General features: G+C 46.8%; 1 protein-coding gene across 7 annotated transcripts in view; it reads left to right on the top strand.

Moving 5' to 3' along the window:
• Positions 1 to 1,582, top strand: part of COMMD1 (copper metabolism domain containing 1) — an 80,018-nt gene extending 78,436 nt beyond the window's left edge. For 6 of the 7 annotated variants that reach the window (XR_012622358.1, XR_012622359.1, XM_074817327.1 and 3 more), the window contains one exon: positions 1,439 to 1,582. Coding sequence is in view for 5 of the 7 variants with exons in the window: in XM_074817329.1 (XP_074673430.1) it covers positions 1,439 to 1,546 (108 nt within the window). In the remaining 2 variants the exon portion in view is untranslated. Of the gene's footprint in view, positions 1 to 48; positions 97 to 1,438 lie in introns of all 7 variants that reach the window. The other variant, XM_074817326.1, reaches the window with a different exon arrangement.
• The last annotated feature ends 12,197 nt before the right edge of the window (positions 1,583 to 13,779 follow it).

The following is a 13,779-nucleotide window of genomic DNA, read 5'->3' as shown; positions in this document are numbered from 1 at the left end:
CTGTCAGCAGTTTGGTTTGTATCTCACTCACTGGTTTGGTTCTTACAGAAAATGAAACAACTCACAAATCCTCGGAAAAATGAGAGAGGGTAAAAGGTGAGAACTATTCCTGATGCCTGTGGAAAAACTCTTGTAGCAGTTCTGAAATATACTTAGTAAAAATTGATGGGTTTAATTTGTCTGATGATTTTATCTTTGTGTATTAACTATTAATTCCATAAATGTAAAGGATAAAGTTGCGGTGGTTTGGGTAGATGCTAATTGTGGGGAAAAAATGTATTTTGAATAATGATCTAAATTTTTGTCTGGTAGAAAACAGATGAGACCTGGAGCTGCCCTTCTGCTTTTATAAGCACCACAGAGTCTGTGTTACATACAGTAATTCAGTGCATATATGGTGACTGCGATTGCTAAAACTATTCCAAAGTCTCATAAGGAAACCTCCCTCCATGCTGGCTTCACTTTAATTTTCAAATATTTTTGATTTGTTTCTCTATCACTGATGCTGCTTCACCTGGAACAACCTTTAGTACACAGTCATGATCCCAGCAATCTCAAACATCTCTTCTGCCAGAATCACATTAGGAAATGCTTCGTAACTACAGACATACCAGTAGCTAAGGCTAATGGACTGGAGATCTCAGGAGACCTTTTCACACTGGTGTTTATTAATGATTTCCATCTCATTTGACCTTTATATGTATATATACATACATATATATGATTTATTTTTTAAACATATTTCCTTTATTTTCTGGGCCTTTGACAAAATCATTTTATTAAATCCCAATATCCATGTTATCAGAGAATAACAATTTTTTAAGATGTGACATGACTTTTCAGAGCAAATCTGTGATGCTGCTTAACGTGTGTCTAAGTTTAAATTGACACTAGAGCCCATGTGTAAGAGAATATAAAACTCTCCAGAATTTCCAGACTGGAATGTCCTGTACAAGACTGTGTTCTGGATTCTTGTTTTCCCCTGTTTTATGTCTGTTTTTTTCTATGTGACAAGCTTTGTGCAGTGGCTCCAATCACTTTGCAGTTCTCAGTGTCTGCAGCAACAGCTTTGGGGATCACCAAATTGGAAAGAAAATTGGAAGTCTCAGATACAATTAAATTTCTACAAGCTTTGCAGGAGTCTGCAGCTAAAGAGAGACCCAAACTGATGCCTACATTGAAAGGAAAGGTGGGCAGAGCTCAGCTTCCCTGTGTCCTCCTCGGCAGCTGCCGGCTGCCCTGCCAACGTGTGCTGCTCTTGCTCTGTAGGGGTGTAGCCAACCTTTGGGTCTACTGAGGTTATTTAAGTGGTACCGGGAGAAAAAGGAGACATGGGACACAAATCATCAGGAAACCAGAACTCACTGTCACCCCTCTGTTGTATGCCTGAAAAACTGTTATCTTTCTCAACTATTGTTCTTGCACTTTTGTTTTGTAGGAATCAGAGTTTCTCTGTCTGGAGTTTGATGAGGCCAAAGTGAGCCAGATGCTGAAGAAACTCTCGGAAATAGAGGAGAGCATGACTTTGTTGACTCAGACCACTTAACTCTTACAGCAAATAAAGAGATTGCAACTCAGAAAACGAATGTCCCTCAGTACTTTTTCATAATTCCTGTTTCTGCACATAAAATAGGGAATGACTGTTAAATCCCAGTTATAACTGTACAACACATTCATAACCAAGTGTGGGCTGAGTCACACTGTAAAGCTTTCTCCATCCCCTCCTCCAGGCCTGTTTTCCAAGGTGGTAGCAGCTTTGTTCACATAAAGCTTTGCATAATCACGCCTTTAAGTTTAGCATAGCTTTTCTCTTTTTTCCCTCAGTCAGTTTTTGAGTCTTCCAGATGCTGTAAATACTGGGCTGGATGAACAGCAAAAGTAAATTGGCCAGTTGTGACAGGAGACAAGAGGAGGATCTCCTGTTTATCCTTCCAAACCATGGGCTATGTAGGACAAATCCACCCGCATGAACTCTGCCTGCTTAGAGCTTAAAGCCCAGGAGAGTAGATGAAGTGCAGCGAGTTCAGGGAGCAGAGACACAGACACACATTTTGGTAGTTGTGAGCCTCTGTGCTGCTGAGGATTAAATGGTTCCCAAGGGTGTGAGGTGGCCAACCTTGCTGTCCCCTTCAGTCACACCACCCGACACCATGGGGAGCCAGGGGACAATGAGGCGAGCATCTCTGGGGTGGTGGGAGGTGCTGGTTTCCCAAAAGGAGCAGCCCTCCTGTGTGTGCTGAGCGCCTGATCCGGTGACCACCTGGTGACCCTTCAAAACCGCTTCTGACTGTCCACCTTCACCAGCCTTCCAGCTCTCCTGGCACCGAGCTGCACGGAGTGTTTGAGAGGCCAGTGCTTTGTGGGAGCACAGTTTAACTTGGCTGCACTTTGTTCTGTTTGTCATGATGTTTGTTTTGACCTCAGAAAGCCCCATGTTAAACCCAGGGTTTCTAGCGAGTGCATGTTCAGCTTGGAATTTGGGTAAAAGGAGAATGCCCTTGACGACCTGGCAGGTTAAAGCCCTATCGATAAAATAGTTGTGTGAAGAAAGCTTCCAGAGCCTGATAAGCTACGTACAGGTTGCTGTGGCTCTTGGCTGCTGCAGGCACCCCCGTCACTCTGCCGTAGCGCCAAAGTGCAGAGCAACCACGACCCTTCCAGCTGAAGAGGATTGAGCAGAAATGTTTTCAGTTTCATATGCTTCCGTTCAGGGGTGAAACCTTGTCAGCCTTGTCACAGCAGGATGTATAACCACACTTACTGGCTTACCAGCACAGGAGGACCTGGAAGGGCTGTTCTGCTGCTTGTATGGAGCATGATGGTCCCTACCAAAGGACTGCCTGATAGTCCATAAAATAGTGACGGACCAGCTGGAGATGACACCTGCTTGCTGTTTTGCTTTGTTACTTGACTGGAAGGTGTGCACACACATTTGGTTGGAGGCTACATTGATTCTTTCAATTTTATTTTAGCTTAAGCAACCTCCTCCTGAGCTAAAATTATATTAAGGGCTTGTACCAAGATAGAGATGACAACATAAAATGTTCTTGTGGCATAACTAAAGTACTCCTCATTGCTTCTCCTTGTGAATTTATTGCTTGTGGAGTTGCCAGGTTGTACTTGGAAGCAAACTCTCATTTCAGAGCAAGGGAAGGGCACCTTTTCCCATCTGCCTGGTCAGAAGGGAAAGTATCACTCGAGCCAATTTGTATCACTGCACTGGGAATTAACATTTCCTTTCCCATCCCTGTCCCACTGCCACCTCATCTCTCACAGCCACCTGGTTCTCCTCTCTGTCTCGCGGAGGGACTGCACAGCCTCGCTTTCCTCGCCTGCCTCCAGCTGATCCTTGTCAGAGTGGAACTGGACTGTCACCACCAACCCATCCTCACACCGGTCCCCGGATAACTGGCTGCCGGCGCGGGTGTGAAATGCTGAGTGGTTGCCGATTCTCTCAGCTTTCCACTTGCTTTTTCATCAAAGTTGATTAAAATGTTTTTCTGCATTTTAGAGCATGTTAAAAAAAAAAAAATCAAGGTCAGGGAAGGATCATGATCTTAAGTAACTTGCACTGTGTCAAACATTGTTTTATTTTAACATGGTCAGAGGATAGGAAAATGTGCTATAAATGGAAATTAAAGAGAAACAAACTAGGAACAGATGTCAGGAAGTATTATTTCATGCAAAGCATAATAAATATGTGAAATGGCTAACCAGGCAAGGAGGCTGAGACAAAAACCATCAGGGTCATTTAAGAAATAGTTGGATACTTTCCTAGTAAAGGTGTGAAAATTGAACATTTGAAATTCCTAATCCTCCCTCCCCTGAATATCTAATGTTCCTGATTTTCTTCTTGGTGGATCTTTGTAAACTACTATGCAAAACAAGGAAAAAGGTAAGGGCATAGGAGTGTCACTGGACAGCAAAATCGTTTCTGATTCATGAGGTTTGACATGGGCAGGGAGAGAGGATGCCCCACTTCCCCAGACTGCTGTAATGCCCAGCTGCTACTGGGGCACGGAGAACAGATTTCTCCCTTGAGCAGGACCGTGCCTTCCCACTGAGATGGTTTATGTGTGTATCTGTCCATCTGTCCCTCCCTACAGAGTTTGGAACCTGTTGGCCATTTTTGGCTGAACTTGGAGGTGAAGAGGCCTCCTGTGCTGCTCTGCTTTGCTTCCTTGAGTGAAGGACACAAGCACCCATGGCTTTTTGTTGGGACTCATGGATGTTACTTGCCATCAATGGTCCCACTAAATATCTCTGTGGTGTTGACAAACGAAAGCTGTTGCTTACGTGCTTCAGGGGAGATTTCAAATTCCTTCCCCAAAGCCCAGGTTTAAACCAGACTTGGCCTGACCGCATGGCTGGGCAGCTCCCTCTGCGGCTGGGGCCACGCGTGGATGCTGCCCTCCTGCATGGGTCTGGCCAAGCGGACATCCCAGCACAGCCCTGTTGGCCAGAGGGGCCTCATCCTGTTTTGGAGATCACTGCTGCCTACCATGGCACCAGTTCCCTTGCCTGTGTGCTGAGCCGTGCCAGCAGTGTGACACCAGGGCCATCACCTCCTCCTCCTTTTCCTTTTCCTTCTTCCTTCAGGGGAGCAGTCACATGGCAGCGTGCCCTGAGCTGCCAGTTGAGCCTGAGGGGCAGTTTGTAGATTTACAGCAGGGGCATGAGCAGCTCAGCACAGCCACAGGAGGAAAGCGAGGGAGATGGGGAAGCAGCGGGAGGAAGGGCTGAAGGAGGGCCCCTGCCTGAGTCCCACCTGGGAGAAGTTTTCCTGCCCAGTCTTCAAAAGCAGCCAGGGAAGGAGCTGGAACACAACTCATGCCACACTCCAATACCCTTAACCTCAGAAAACTCTCCTTCATACCTGCCCTGCTGCAGGTGTACCTGCCTGTGATCTACCCCATCTCCATCCTTCCTGGTTTACTCGCAGCTGAAAACCACCTGCAAGTGGGACTGCTATGTGCCACCGGGCTGGGATGGGCTTGGTTTCGATCAAAGTTTGGATATTTAGTCTAACGTGCCTTGCATTGCAGGAAGCAGGATAGGGAGTGTCCAGGTCGATGCTGCTCAGGCAGGAGACAGCGGCACCAGAAATTTCCTCTGGTCCCACTTTTGCTGGAGCTTTCCTGGGTGCCGAAGCTTGCCGAAGCCGTGGTGGATTTGTCCTGTGGTGAGCAAGGGCTGCTGCTGCAGCTCTGGCACCACGTACGTGACAACTCCAGATGTGCAGCTCCTCCCAAGCTCTGCTGTTTCTTACCAAAGACTCGCAAGCAACAGCCACATGTTGTTGCAACTTTCAGTGGGTTCTTCCTCAGATGTCACCTTTTGCACCACTAAAATGCCCTGCAATTTGTTCATGCAATCATTTCTTGTTTTCTGGGAATTCCTCCAAGTTGCCACCCATTTATGATCTGGTGCTCCCTAAAATATCTGCAAGTGCTGTCGCCTTCAATCACACATTACACAATTGGCAAGCCCTGCACTCGCTCTCTGCCTGGCAAGACGATTCCTCTTAGTGCAATTTTCTTTTGTCTTGGTCCACATATTCCCAGAACTGCTAAATTTTTACAATATTTTTCTAGGCATATCTGTGTTTGAAATAACTAATAGTTTAGGCACACCATGTTTTTCCAAATCCATGCCAAGCAAGCATTGTATTTCATAAAGCTTTGGGCCATGGAGAGCAGCAGATGATGAGGCATACTTATTTTATATTGGTGTTGATTTACTTTCCCATTGTTCAGGTTACTTAGTCTCATTTTATTTTATGCTTCTTTTTTATTATTATTATTTTCCTTTCTTACAGGTCCTTTTTGCAAGTGTAAATATCAGAATTAACATTTGTGCTTTTATCGTGTTTCATGGGAAGGCTTTTGCTGGAGTCCATGACCTCCACATTTTACTGTGCTTTAACATTTTGATAAACTGGTTGATATTTTGAGAGCTTTTCTTTTCTGTACATCAGTTCTTTGCTATCTATCGATAGAATAAATCACTTACATTTTTCTGAGAAGATTTCCTGATTTAGACATTTACTGACCATTTATAGATGCGCAAATGTCTGAGAAGTTTTACCTAATGACTCACGCCTGCCACACATTGCTCGCGGAAATGTTTCCTTCCCCTTCTGAGGAATTTCAACAGTTTATTCATTTATTCCAAATATTTATAAAGAGGCGCTCAGTCTGTGCTGGGGACAGAGGGAGCCTTTTTAAGGCTGTATCTCACGGCGACGGCTGGGCAGGGGGAACGCAGTGGTGCTTCACAGCAACCACTGATGACTTTTTAATGCATTACATTTCATATGGCTTGTGACCAGAGAAATAGATGATGACGCCTCACCTTGGAGCCAGACCTGTTAAAATCTGTCTCAAATTATTCCCAAATCCCAGGGAAGCGGGGCTCAGGGTTCTGTTTAATCCAACATGGAGACCAGAACTACGCTCCTGGACCTCCCTCACCATGTCAGGAGGTAAAGGTGATGCCACAGGGAGACAGGCAGCCATCACCATCGATGCTTTCTCCCCTCAGTGCAACAAAATAAAGCTGTTTCTACCCATCAAGGTCACCCTGGTTTAGCCAAGCCCCACTGAAGCTGTGGATGAGTCCCCCTTTCCTTAAAAGGGATGCACATACACTAACAAAAATGCATGAATCCCATGGGTGATCCCTGAGGCCACCAGAGTCCCCAGGGGACATGATGTGTTAGGTCCCATGAAAGGGTGGCAAGGGGGATGCAGCTACAACCTCACCTGGTGTAAATCCACCTCTGAACTGCCAGTACCACTTGGATAGGACTATTTTGGGATATCACCTGAGCTTCTCCCAGCACAAAATCCATGGGTAGTAGAGGCTGCTGCTACGAAGCTTTTGTCCCAGACATAAGGGGGTTGATCATCCCCATGCTCAAAGCCCCAAATCCTTCCTTTTGGTAGTAGCAAGGCAGATCTTGTAATGCAAGAAATTGCAGGAAGACATGTTTGAAAGCATGTCAGAGGGAGGAGACTGGGGCAGCCAGGGCCTGCCTGCGGCATTTGGCCCCGGGGCATTTTGTAGGTGGCCCTTAGCATTATCACAGCAAACAGGACCCAAGGGGAGGTCCCTGAAATGCAGTGCTGTCAGAGGACATCAGCCAACAGGGAGGTATGAAATATTTCTCCAAAGATGTTTTCTTGTTTCTTATCTCCCCTGAGTGCAGGTGACTTGGAGCTTGCATTTTAATTTACTTAGTGGCTGGCCGCGCTGAAACTCCGGCACTCAGCCATTAGCTTTCGTAATGAGATGGTATTGGAGAATACGTAAAACCAGGTAATTGAACAAATGGCATTTCTGGATGCCAGCAAGAGTCTCAGACCCTTGAGGAGTGATGTTTTACAGGGGTGGATGGGGGGAAAAAACAGCGATCACAGCACAAAACCCAAAGCCATGGTGCTTCTGAGCAGAGTCTGGGAGGAAACATTCATCATTTAGGTTTGATGACATGTAATTTCTCTGCCATATTTCCTGAGCCTTCCGGCCAGTTGGCAGCCCTGGCTGAATACAGCATTACCAGGAAATTATACGATATAGTGCATTTTAGTAATAAGTGGCAATCGTTCTGCCTTGCAAATCAAACCATGTAGAGCATTAGAGTCTTCATGGCATCTCTGTTCTTGGCAGTGAAAGAAGAAAGTAAGCAAAGCCACATAAGGAGGAGACGGCAGGCTCAAGCAGAGAGAGGTGTCCGTTTGATCCCAGCAGCCTGCGAGTGGCTCAGGGCTTTCCCTGTGCTCCCAAAACACAGCAGCTGCCCCCACCACCCTTCACAAAATATCTGGTGGCTTGGTGAGCCCTGGCCTCCTCTAGGCATCCCCTTAAAATAAATTTGCTACTGCAGAACCTCAGGGCAAATCTGCATTTTCCTATGGCTGAGGAACACAGTGCGTAAAGCTAATCCCCTGCTCCAAGATCCTGTGAGGCAACGGCAAGCAGAAGTACAAGGTTAAAAAATGCCTTCAAAAAGCAGCAGCCGGGAACCATAAATACCTTTCAAGCAGTCCTTGGGCACATCAGGAGACAAGCAAGCAAAGCAACTGGAATTTATAAACTTACATAATTAATATTTCTTTGCAGGGAGAACAAACATTCCCATGTTCCAGCTCTCTCAGGGCCTTTGACAATCGGGCTCCTTTCTATAAATAATGTTATGTAAGTTTATACATTTCAATTAGTGCTTGTTCTAGCCTCTCACAGAACAAGGATGTTTTCACTCCAGTTTATTATTTAGGCTGTGGATAGATCATTTTGCCTTGGTGCATCTATAATGTGATTTAAATTAAGATGCTTGCAAGCAGCATAATAATAACGAAATGGTCTCTGGAAAACATTGGCAAGTCCTCAGTAGGAACGAAAGAGAGAAATGAGCTTTACATTTCAGTGTCCGACAAAATGTCTGCACCCTCCTCTGCAGGGCGAGAGAGGGATTTCTCTGTCCGAGGACACAGCCTGCAAAGGGAGAGTGCTCGTACCTGGGCTGTGCCACGGGGCCGCCAGTGACACGGTGTAATGGCCACGGATGGTTTTTCTCCAAAGCAGGAACATCTCCGAGTCAACCTCCAGCCCTGTAACTACAACGTGCTGCAATCAGAGCCAGCAGAAATGCTTAACCCTGACGGCTTAATCCCCAGCCATTGCAAATTAGTACAGCTCCATTAACTTCAGAGGACTATTTACATGGGGGAGGTTAAATATGTACAGGATCAGGCACAAAAACTGCAGTGATTTCATACATGGAGCAGTGGTTTACTAATTTACAAGGCTAGGTCTCATCTGTGCTGCATGCTGGTTTCTGAAGTTTTATTTATTTATAGTGAGCCCATCTATGTCAGAGGGATTTCTCCATCATGCAGCATGAAGAAAACCCTTCATTTACTCTGACTATGTTGCTGATCTCGGTCCCTAATGAAGGAGGTATCTTCCCTCCAGGTCATTTTTTAGAAACCTGTAGGTATGAGGCTGGATATTAAAACTAAGTATGTGGATTATTTAATTTCCCTTTGCCCTGTTTTTTTATTTCTGAAGTTTATCTGCAGATCCTACAATAACAAGAGAAAAGCTTTCTGATCTCCTTCTTTGATATATGTAATTCTGATATGCCAGGGGCCACATCCTGCACCCTGGGTGGTACTGCTGGCCTCTGCTCAGTGCAGTGAGGTCCGGGCAGTAATGAGTGTGCGTAACTCAGCAATGTGGCACAGCAAATGGCCTGTGGCCTCCGAGGTGGCTTTTACGAGCATAAATACACGTAAAAAGGTTACAGGGGAACTGCGGGGCCTGGGGGAAATCAGATGAGCCCTGAGCACCTGCGAGAAGCCATCAGCAGCTGAATGGTGTGAGGCAGGAGCTTCCCAGCTGGGAGTGAGGCCCCTGGGTGCTCTGCAAGCCTGACACCCAACATGCCAGGTGGGTGCCTGCACCCAGGGGCCAGCACAGAGGACACAGGGAGCAGCGGGACCGAAACCAGGGCTTGTAACTGCTGTCCTGGCAGGGTCCCCAGAGAGCTGGCACAGATCTCCCTCTGGATAGGGCCTGACAAGTGCCTTAGAGGGAGCATCAAAACAGTCCAGTTAGGTCCCATCCCAACTCTGCAGCTCTAGGAGAGAGCCGCCACTGCCCCCCTGAGACAGGGCCACTCTCCTCACCCTGGTTTTGGGTGGAGGAGCCCTCAGTGAGGATGGGCAGCCCCTAGCCCTGGTGGCAAAACACCCGCTGTGTCCCGCCGCTGGGCTGCAACCCCCATGGACTGAGCAGGATTTCGCTATGGTGGCGGCTGCGAGCACTCTGCTAAACTGTTGGGAGTGTCTTGAAAAAACTCCCGCGCACAGTGTTGGCTTAGTTTTCTTTGCCACCCAGAAACAGCTAGCTTGGATGTCAGCACCCTTCCAGATACAGGAGTGGTTTTAATTGGAGTCGCCTTACCCGAGCTGGCACTGTGAGAGTCCGAGGGAAATCACGCAGCAGAGCCTTGTCCAGGAGATGCCTGAAGTCAACATGGTTTAAAAAAAATCTAAGTGACATGTGAGGACTGGCGGTTTTCCCACAGCTGGGATTTTGCTGGTGCTTAAAACAGCATCTGCTAAAAAATAAAAGCAAAATGGAAGTGGTTCAGCTGAAATGGGTCCAGTACATTTTTTCGTAAGTGTAAATAGTTTTCTCACCTTTGAAGAGACTCGGCTGCAGTTTCTACTGCCTGGCAGTTTTCAGTTTTGCAGCTCTTCAGGTCTTGCTGCAAAATGCTGTGGGATGCCTTTGAGCTGAGGTAAGGAGAGGTGTAAGGGGCTCACGTTTCCAGGACACAAAAAAGATGTTTTGCACATAGCAGGCGCTTTTTTGTTGTTTGCAAAACAATTGTTGTCAGTTTCTGCTGGTATAGAAATTGAATTTCAAGTGGATTCTTCTCCATCCTCTTGCCTCTATTCTGCACTGCTGTGCCTTCTGTCTGCAAGGAAAAGGAGCCTCCCTCACTGGGAGGAGAACGCTGTTAGTTACTGCAGCCTTTGTCTGAAAAAGGGAGGTATGTCCTTCTAGAGCAGGGAAACAGTGACTTAAACCCAAGCGGTTCAGGTAGTAATGATTCTTGTCAAATGTGAATCAATACAAGCACAATGCAGCTCTGCCCACAGCTTGCAAATGACAGCACACAATGTAGCAGGGGCAAGCCTTTCTGCCATCGCTACCCTGCCCCACTTTGCCTGCAAGAGCAAGCAAGCTGCAATGCTCCAGAAAAAAAGTGCTGATCTGCAGGGCATGAATGGATATGCCAATCTCTTCAATTTGCGTGGTTTTGCCAAAGCTGAACATACCACTCACATCTCCCCGATCTCACCAAGGCACGAAAGCAAGGGGAAGTGCAGCAAAACAGCTCTGTCGTGGTTGCTCTTGCTGCACTGGTTTAGATGTGTGTCGGGGGGAGAAAGCGGGGAAAATGACTTTGTGAGGAGACCACTGAAATGTTGCGTTCACGTCGCTGGCAAACCTTGCTGACAAACCTTGCCTACCCTGGGAGAGGCTCTTTGCTTGGCTGAATTCCAGGCTCAAACATTTGGGTGGGAAAAAACAGGTTCATTCCTGGAGGAACTGAGATGCTCCAGCTCCAATTGCATGTCGTCTTTGCAGTTTTATTTTTTTCTTATCTTCTCTGTTTGAAAATCAGGGTTGCTGCTGAAGTGCTTGCATGCTGCAAGGGCAATCTTTAGGCTCCTGTTATTATTTAAATTTTAACCTCTTATCTTGTGTTCTTATCCTCCTTGATCACGGCACACTCAGGTTAGTCCCATGCTTTCCATGTGTCCTCTAGCCACACCAGTCTGTCCACAAAAATCAGATAGACCTGTGTCCTGGATAAGCTTTGGTTCATCACAGAAAATTAATTCCAGCTGCACTGGCCTTATGGGAACGTCTGGCCTGGGAGAACTAGGTGAGCATCTACAAGAGGGAGGTTGAGAAGTGTTTCAGTACATGTGTGCCTGCAGCCAGCAGCATTTTTGGACCAGGTGGCAGGTGCACGCTTTGGAACAAGGACCGTGGTGCTAGGAGATGTCATTAGTATTACAGGATGCAGTGTGAGGGGTCTGGGCTGAGCCCTTCCATAATGTAAACGACTACAAGCCATGCTGGACTTACAGGTTCTCCCTGTGGAAAGGAGCTAGTCGGTGTTTCTGATGAGATGGGTGCTGGTGCCCCGCAGCGAGCTGCTGCAGGGGAGGAGGCACTGAACGTGTTCACAAGGGTGGCTGAAAGCAGGTACCTGGGAATCCCGGGCAAGATTCAAGGGAAAATCCTGTGTCTGACGCTTTCTGGTAGCTGGGGGAGGATGTGTCTGCAGCTGCTGTCATGAGCCCAGGAGATGTGGCAGGACAGGACACGCTGCAACGTGGATCCCCTGGGAGAGCAGCCCACAGCCGGGCCCCATCTCACTGCAACCTGGCTGCGTCTGACTTCTCTCGCGCTTGCATTGCTGCTGTGAAACAGGAAGAGCAAGATAACCTTGAAGATTTTATAACCTGGGACTTGTTTCTACTTCTGCTCTGCTCCTGGCAGTGTGCCAATTATTAATTAACAGCCAAATGCTAGAGAAAAGGCCAATGTACATAGCTCATTTCCATAGCTGTAAACCAGTAGCCCCCCCCAGTCAGATTTTATTCCAGTGAACCCAATTGCTATGACAGCAATGAATAAATAGCCTGAAAAAATTAGAAATTATTTTGAACTTGATAAAAAAATGAGAGTTGAATCCTTTTAAAACACTCTCTTTTCTGGCTGTTGTACATATCACACTACATATGGAAAAACTCAAGCAACAAGAATTCGTGACACCAAGTGACACAACACCAATGCCCTGAGTGCATAACTGCCCTGTAACCAGCCCCTGAGAAACGTTTGATGCTCTGCAACTCACTGGCCAAGGGCTGTACAGTGGGTCAAATAATTTGCATCATGATGCTGAGTGGAAGTGGTATTTTTGAATATGTAGGCAAAAATGTTATTCCAGATTCAGACCAAGTTAAAGTGTGTATGTACCACTGACAACAGCTGCAATCAAAAGCATTTGCTCTCTTTCTTAAGAAAAAAAAGCAACAATTCACTACTGTGCCTGTAACAAAGCTCAGCTTTATAGACCTGAAACATGAAAATCCTACTTCCTTTCAAATTAAGCAAACTGCAGAACAACTTTAACATCAAATTTTTCAGGGCTTCCTTAGTTTCACCCAAGCAAAACCAGCCATCCAGGAGCAGTTGTACATCTGTGTTTAGAGGTGGGCCCCCATGTCCCGCTTCACCCTACTGTGCATGCTGAAGGTGGCCCAGGGACTGTACTGCCTGACAGTCACACTGGCTGCTCCATCATCAGTGCTTTAAAAAGTATATTTTAAAGCTCCTTCCTCTGACACCCACTACCTGTTTCAACAGCTGGATACCAAATCCTCTTTCCCAGCAGGCCCTGTCAAAGCAACAACATCAACAACAACAACAAAAGCTTGGGAACAGCATGTCTGGGTGCTGTTAGGAAGCAGTTCCCATTAATTAATGTATAAAATTATATCAGGTCATGAAATGGGATGTCGGGGCATCAGGTGGATTCGCATCCTCGCTTGACAGCGTTGTTTTCTTCCGTCTTGGTGGCTGTAAGCAACAGGGCCTGCTGAAAAGGGAGAAAGAGATAGAAATAAAATAAAATACATACAAATCTGAGAGTGACTGAGGTTCTTCTAGACAAGATGGGGAACTGACATGGGCTTAATGTGGTGCTACACTAGCCAGTGCGGGCAGAGAGAAATGTAGAAAGGAGTTTGGTTTAAATAGGTGGGCTGTCTTCAATGAGGGCTTCCCCGCTACCTCGCTTTGCAAAGGAGTTGGTTAGGTGTGTTAGCCAGCGTGTTCACCTTGTTCCTTAAACCACAGTGGGGACAGGGACGTACCGGGAGGCATGCTGACCATCACACACCCCCCCCACCCCCCCCCACCCCCCGTGAGCGTGCATGGGGCAGATGGGAAGGAGGCTGATTTGGAGTGAAGCCTGAAGGGAGGATGTCACAGCGGGACGGGGGGAGAGTTGCTTTGTGGGATTGTTTTGTGCTAATGACACTTTATTAAACCTGATGAGTGACAGAGGAGATTTGAGTCTAGAACTGGAGCAGTTTTCATGCTGTTGTAGCAGGCTGAGGCACACTGAAGCCCTGCAGCCCCTGCCTGGGGACAGCACTGCGCTCGCTGTTACTCATACTGGGA

The sequence above is a fragment of the Strix aluco genome, chromosome 3 (assembly GCF_031877795.1).
Source record: "Strix aluco isolate bStrAlu1 chromosome 3, bStrAlu1.hap1, whole genome shotgun sequence".
Taxonomy (NCBI): Eukaryota; Metazoa; Chordata; class Aves; order Strigiformes; family Strigidae; genus Strix; species Strix aluco.
Note: the sequence above shows the minus strand (reverse complement) of the source record. Positions and strands in the feature narration are given on the sequence as shown.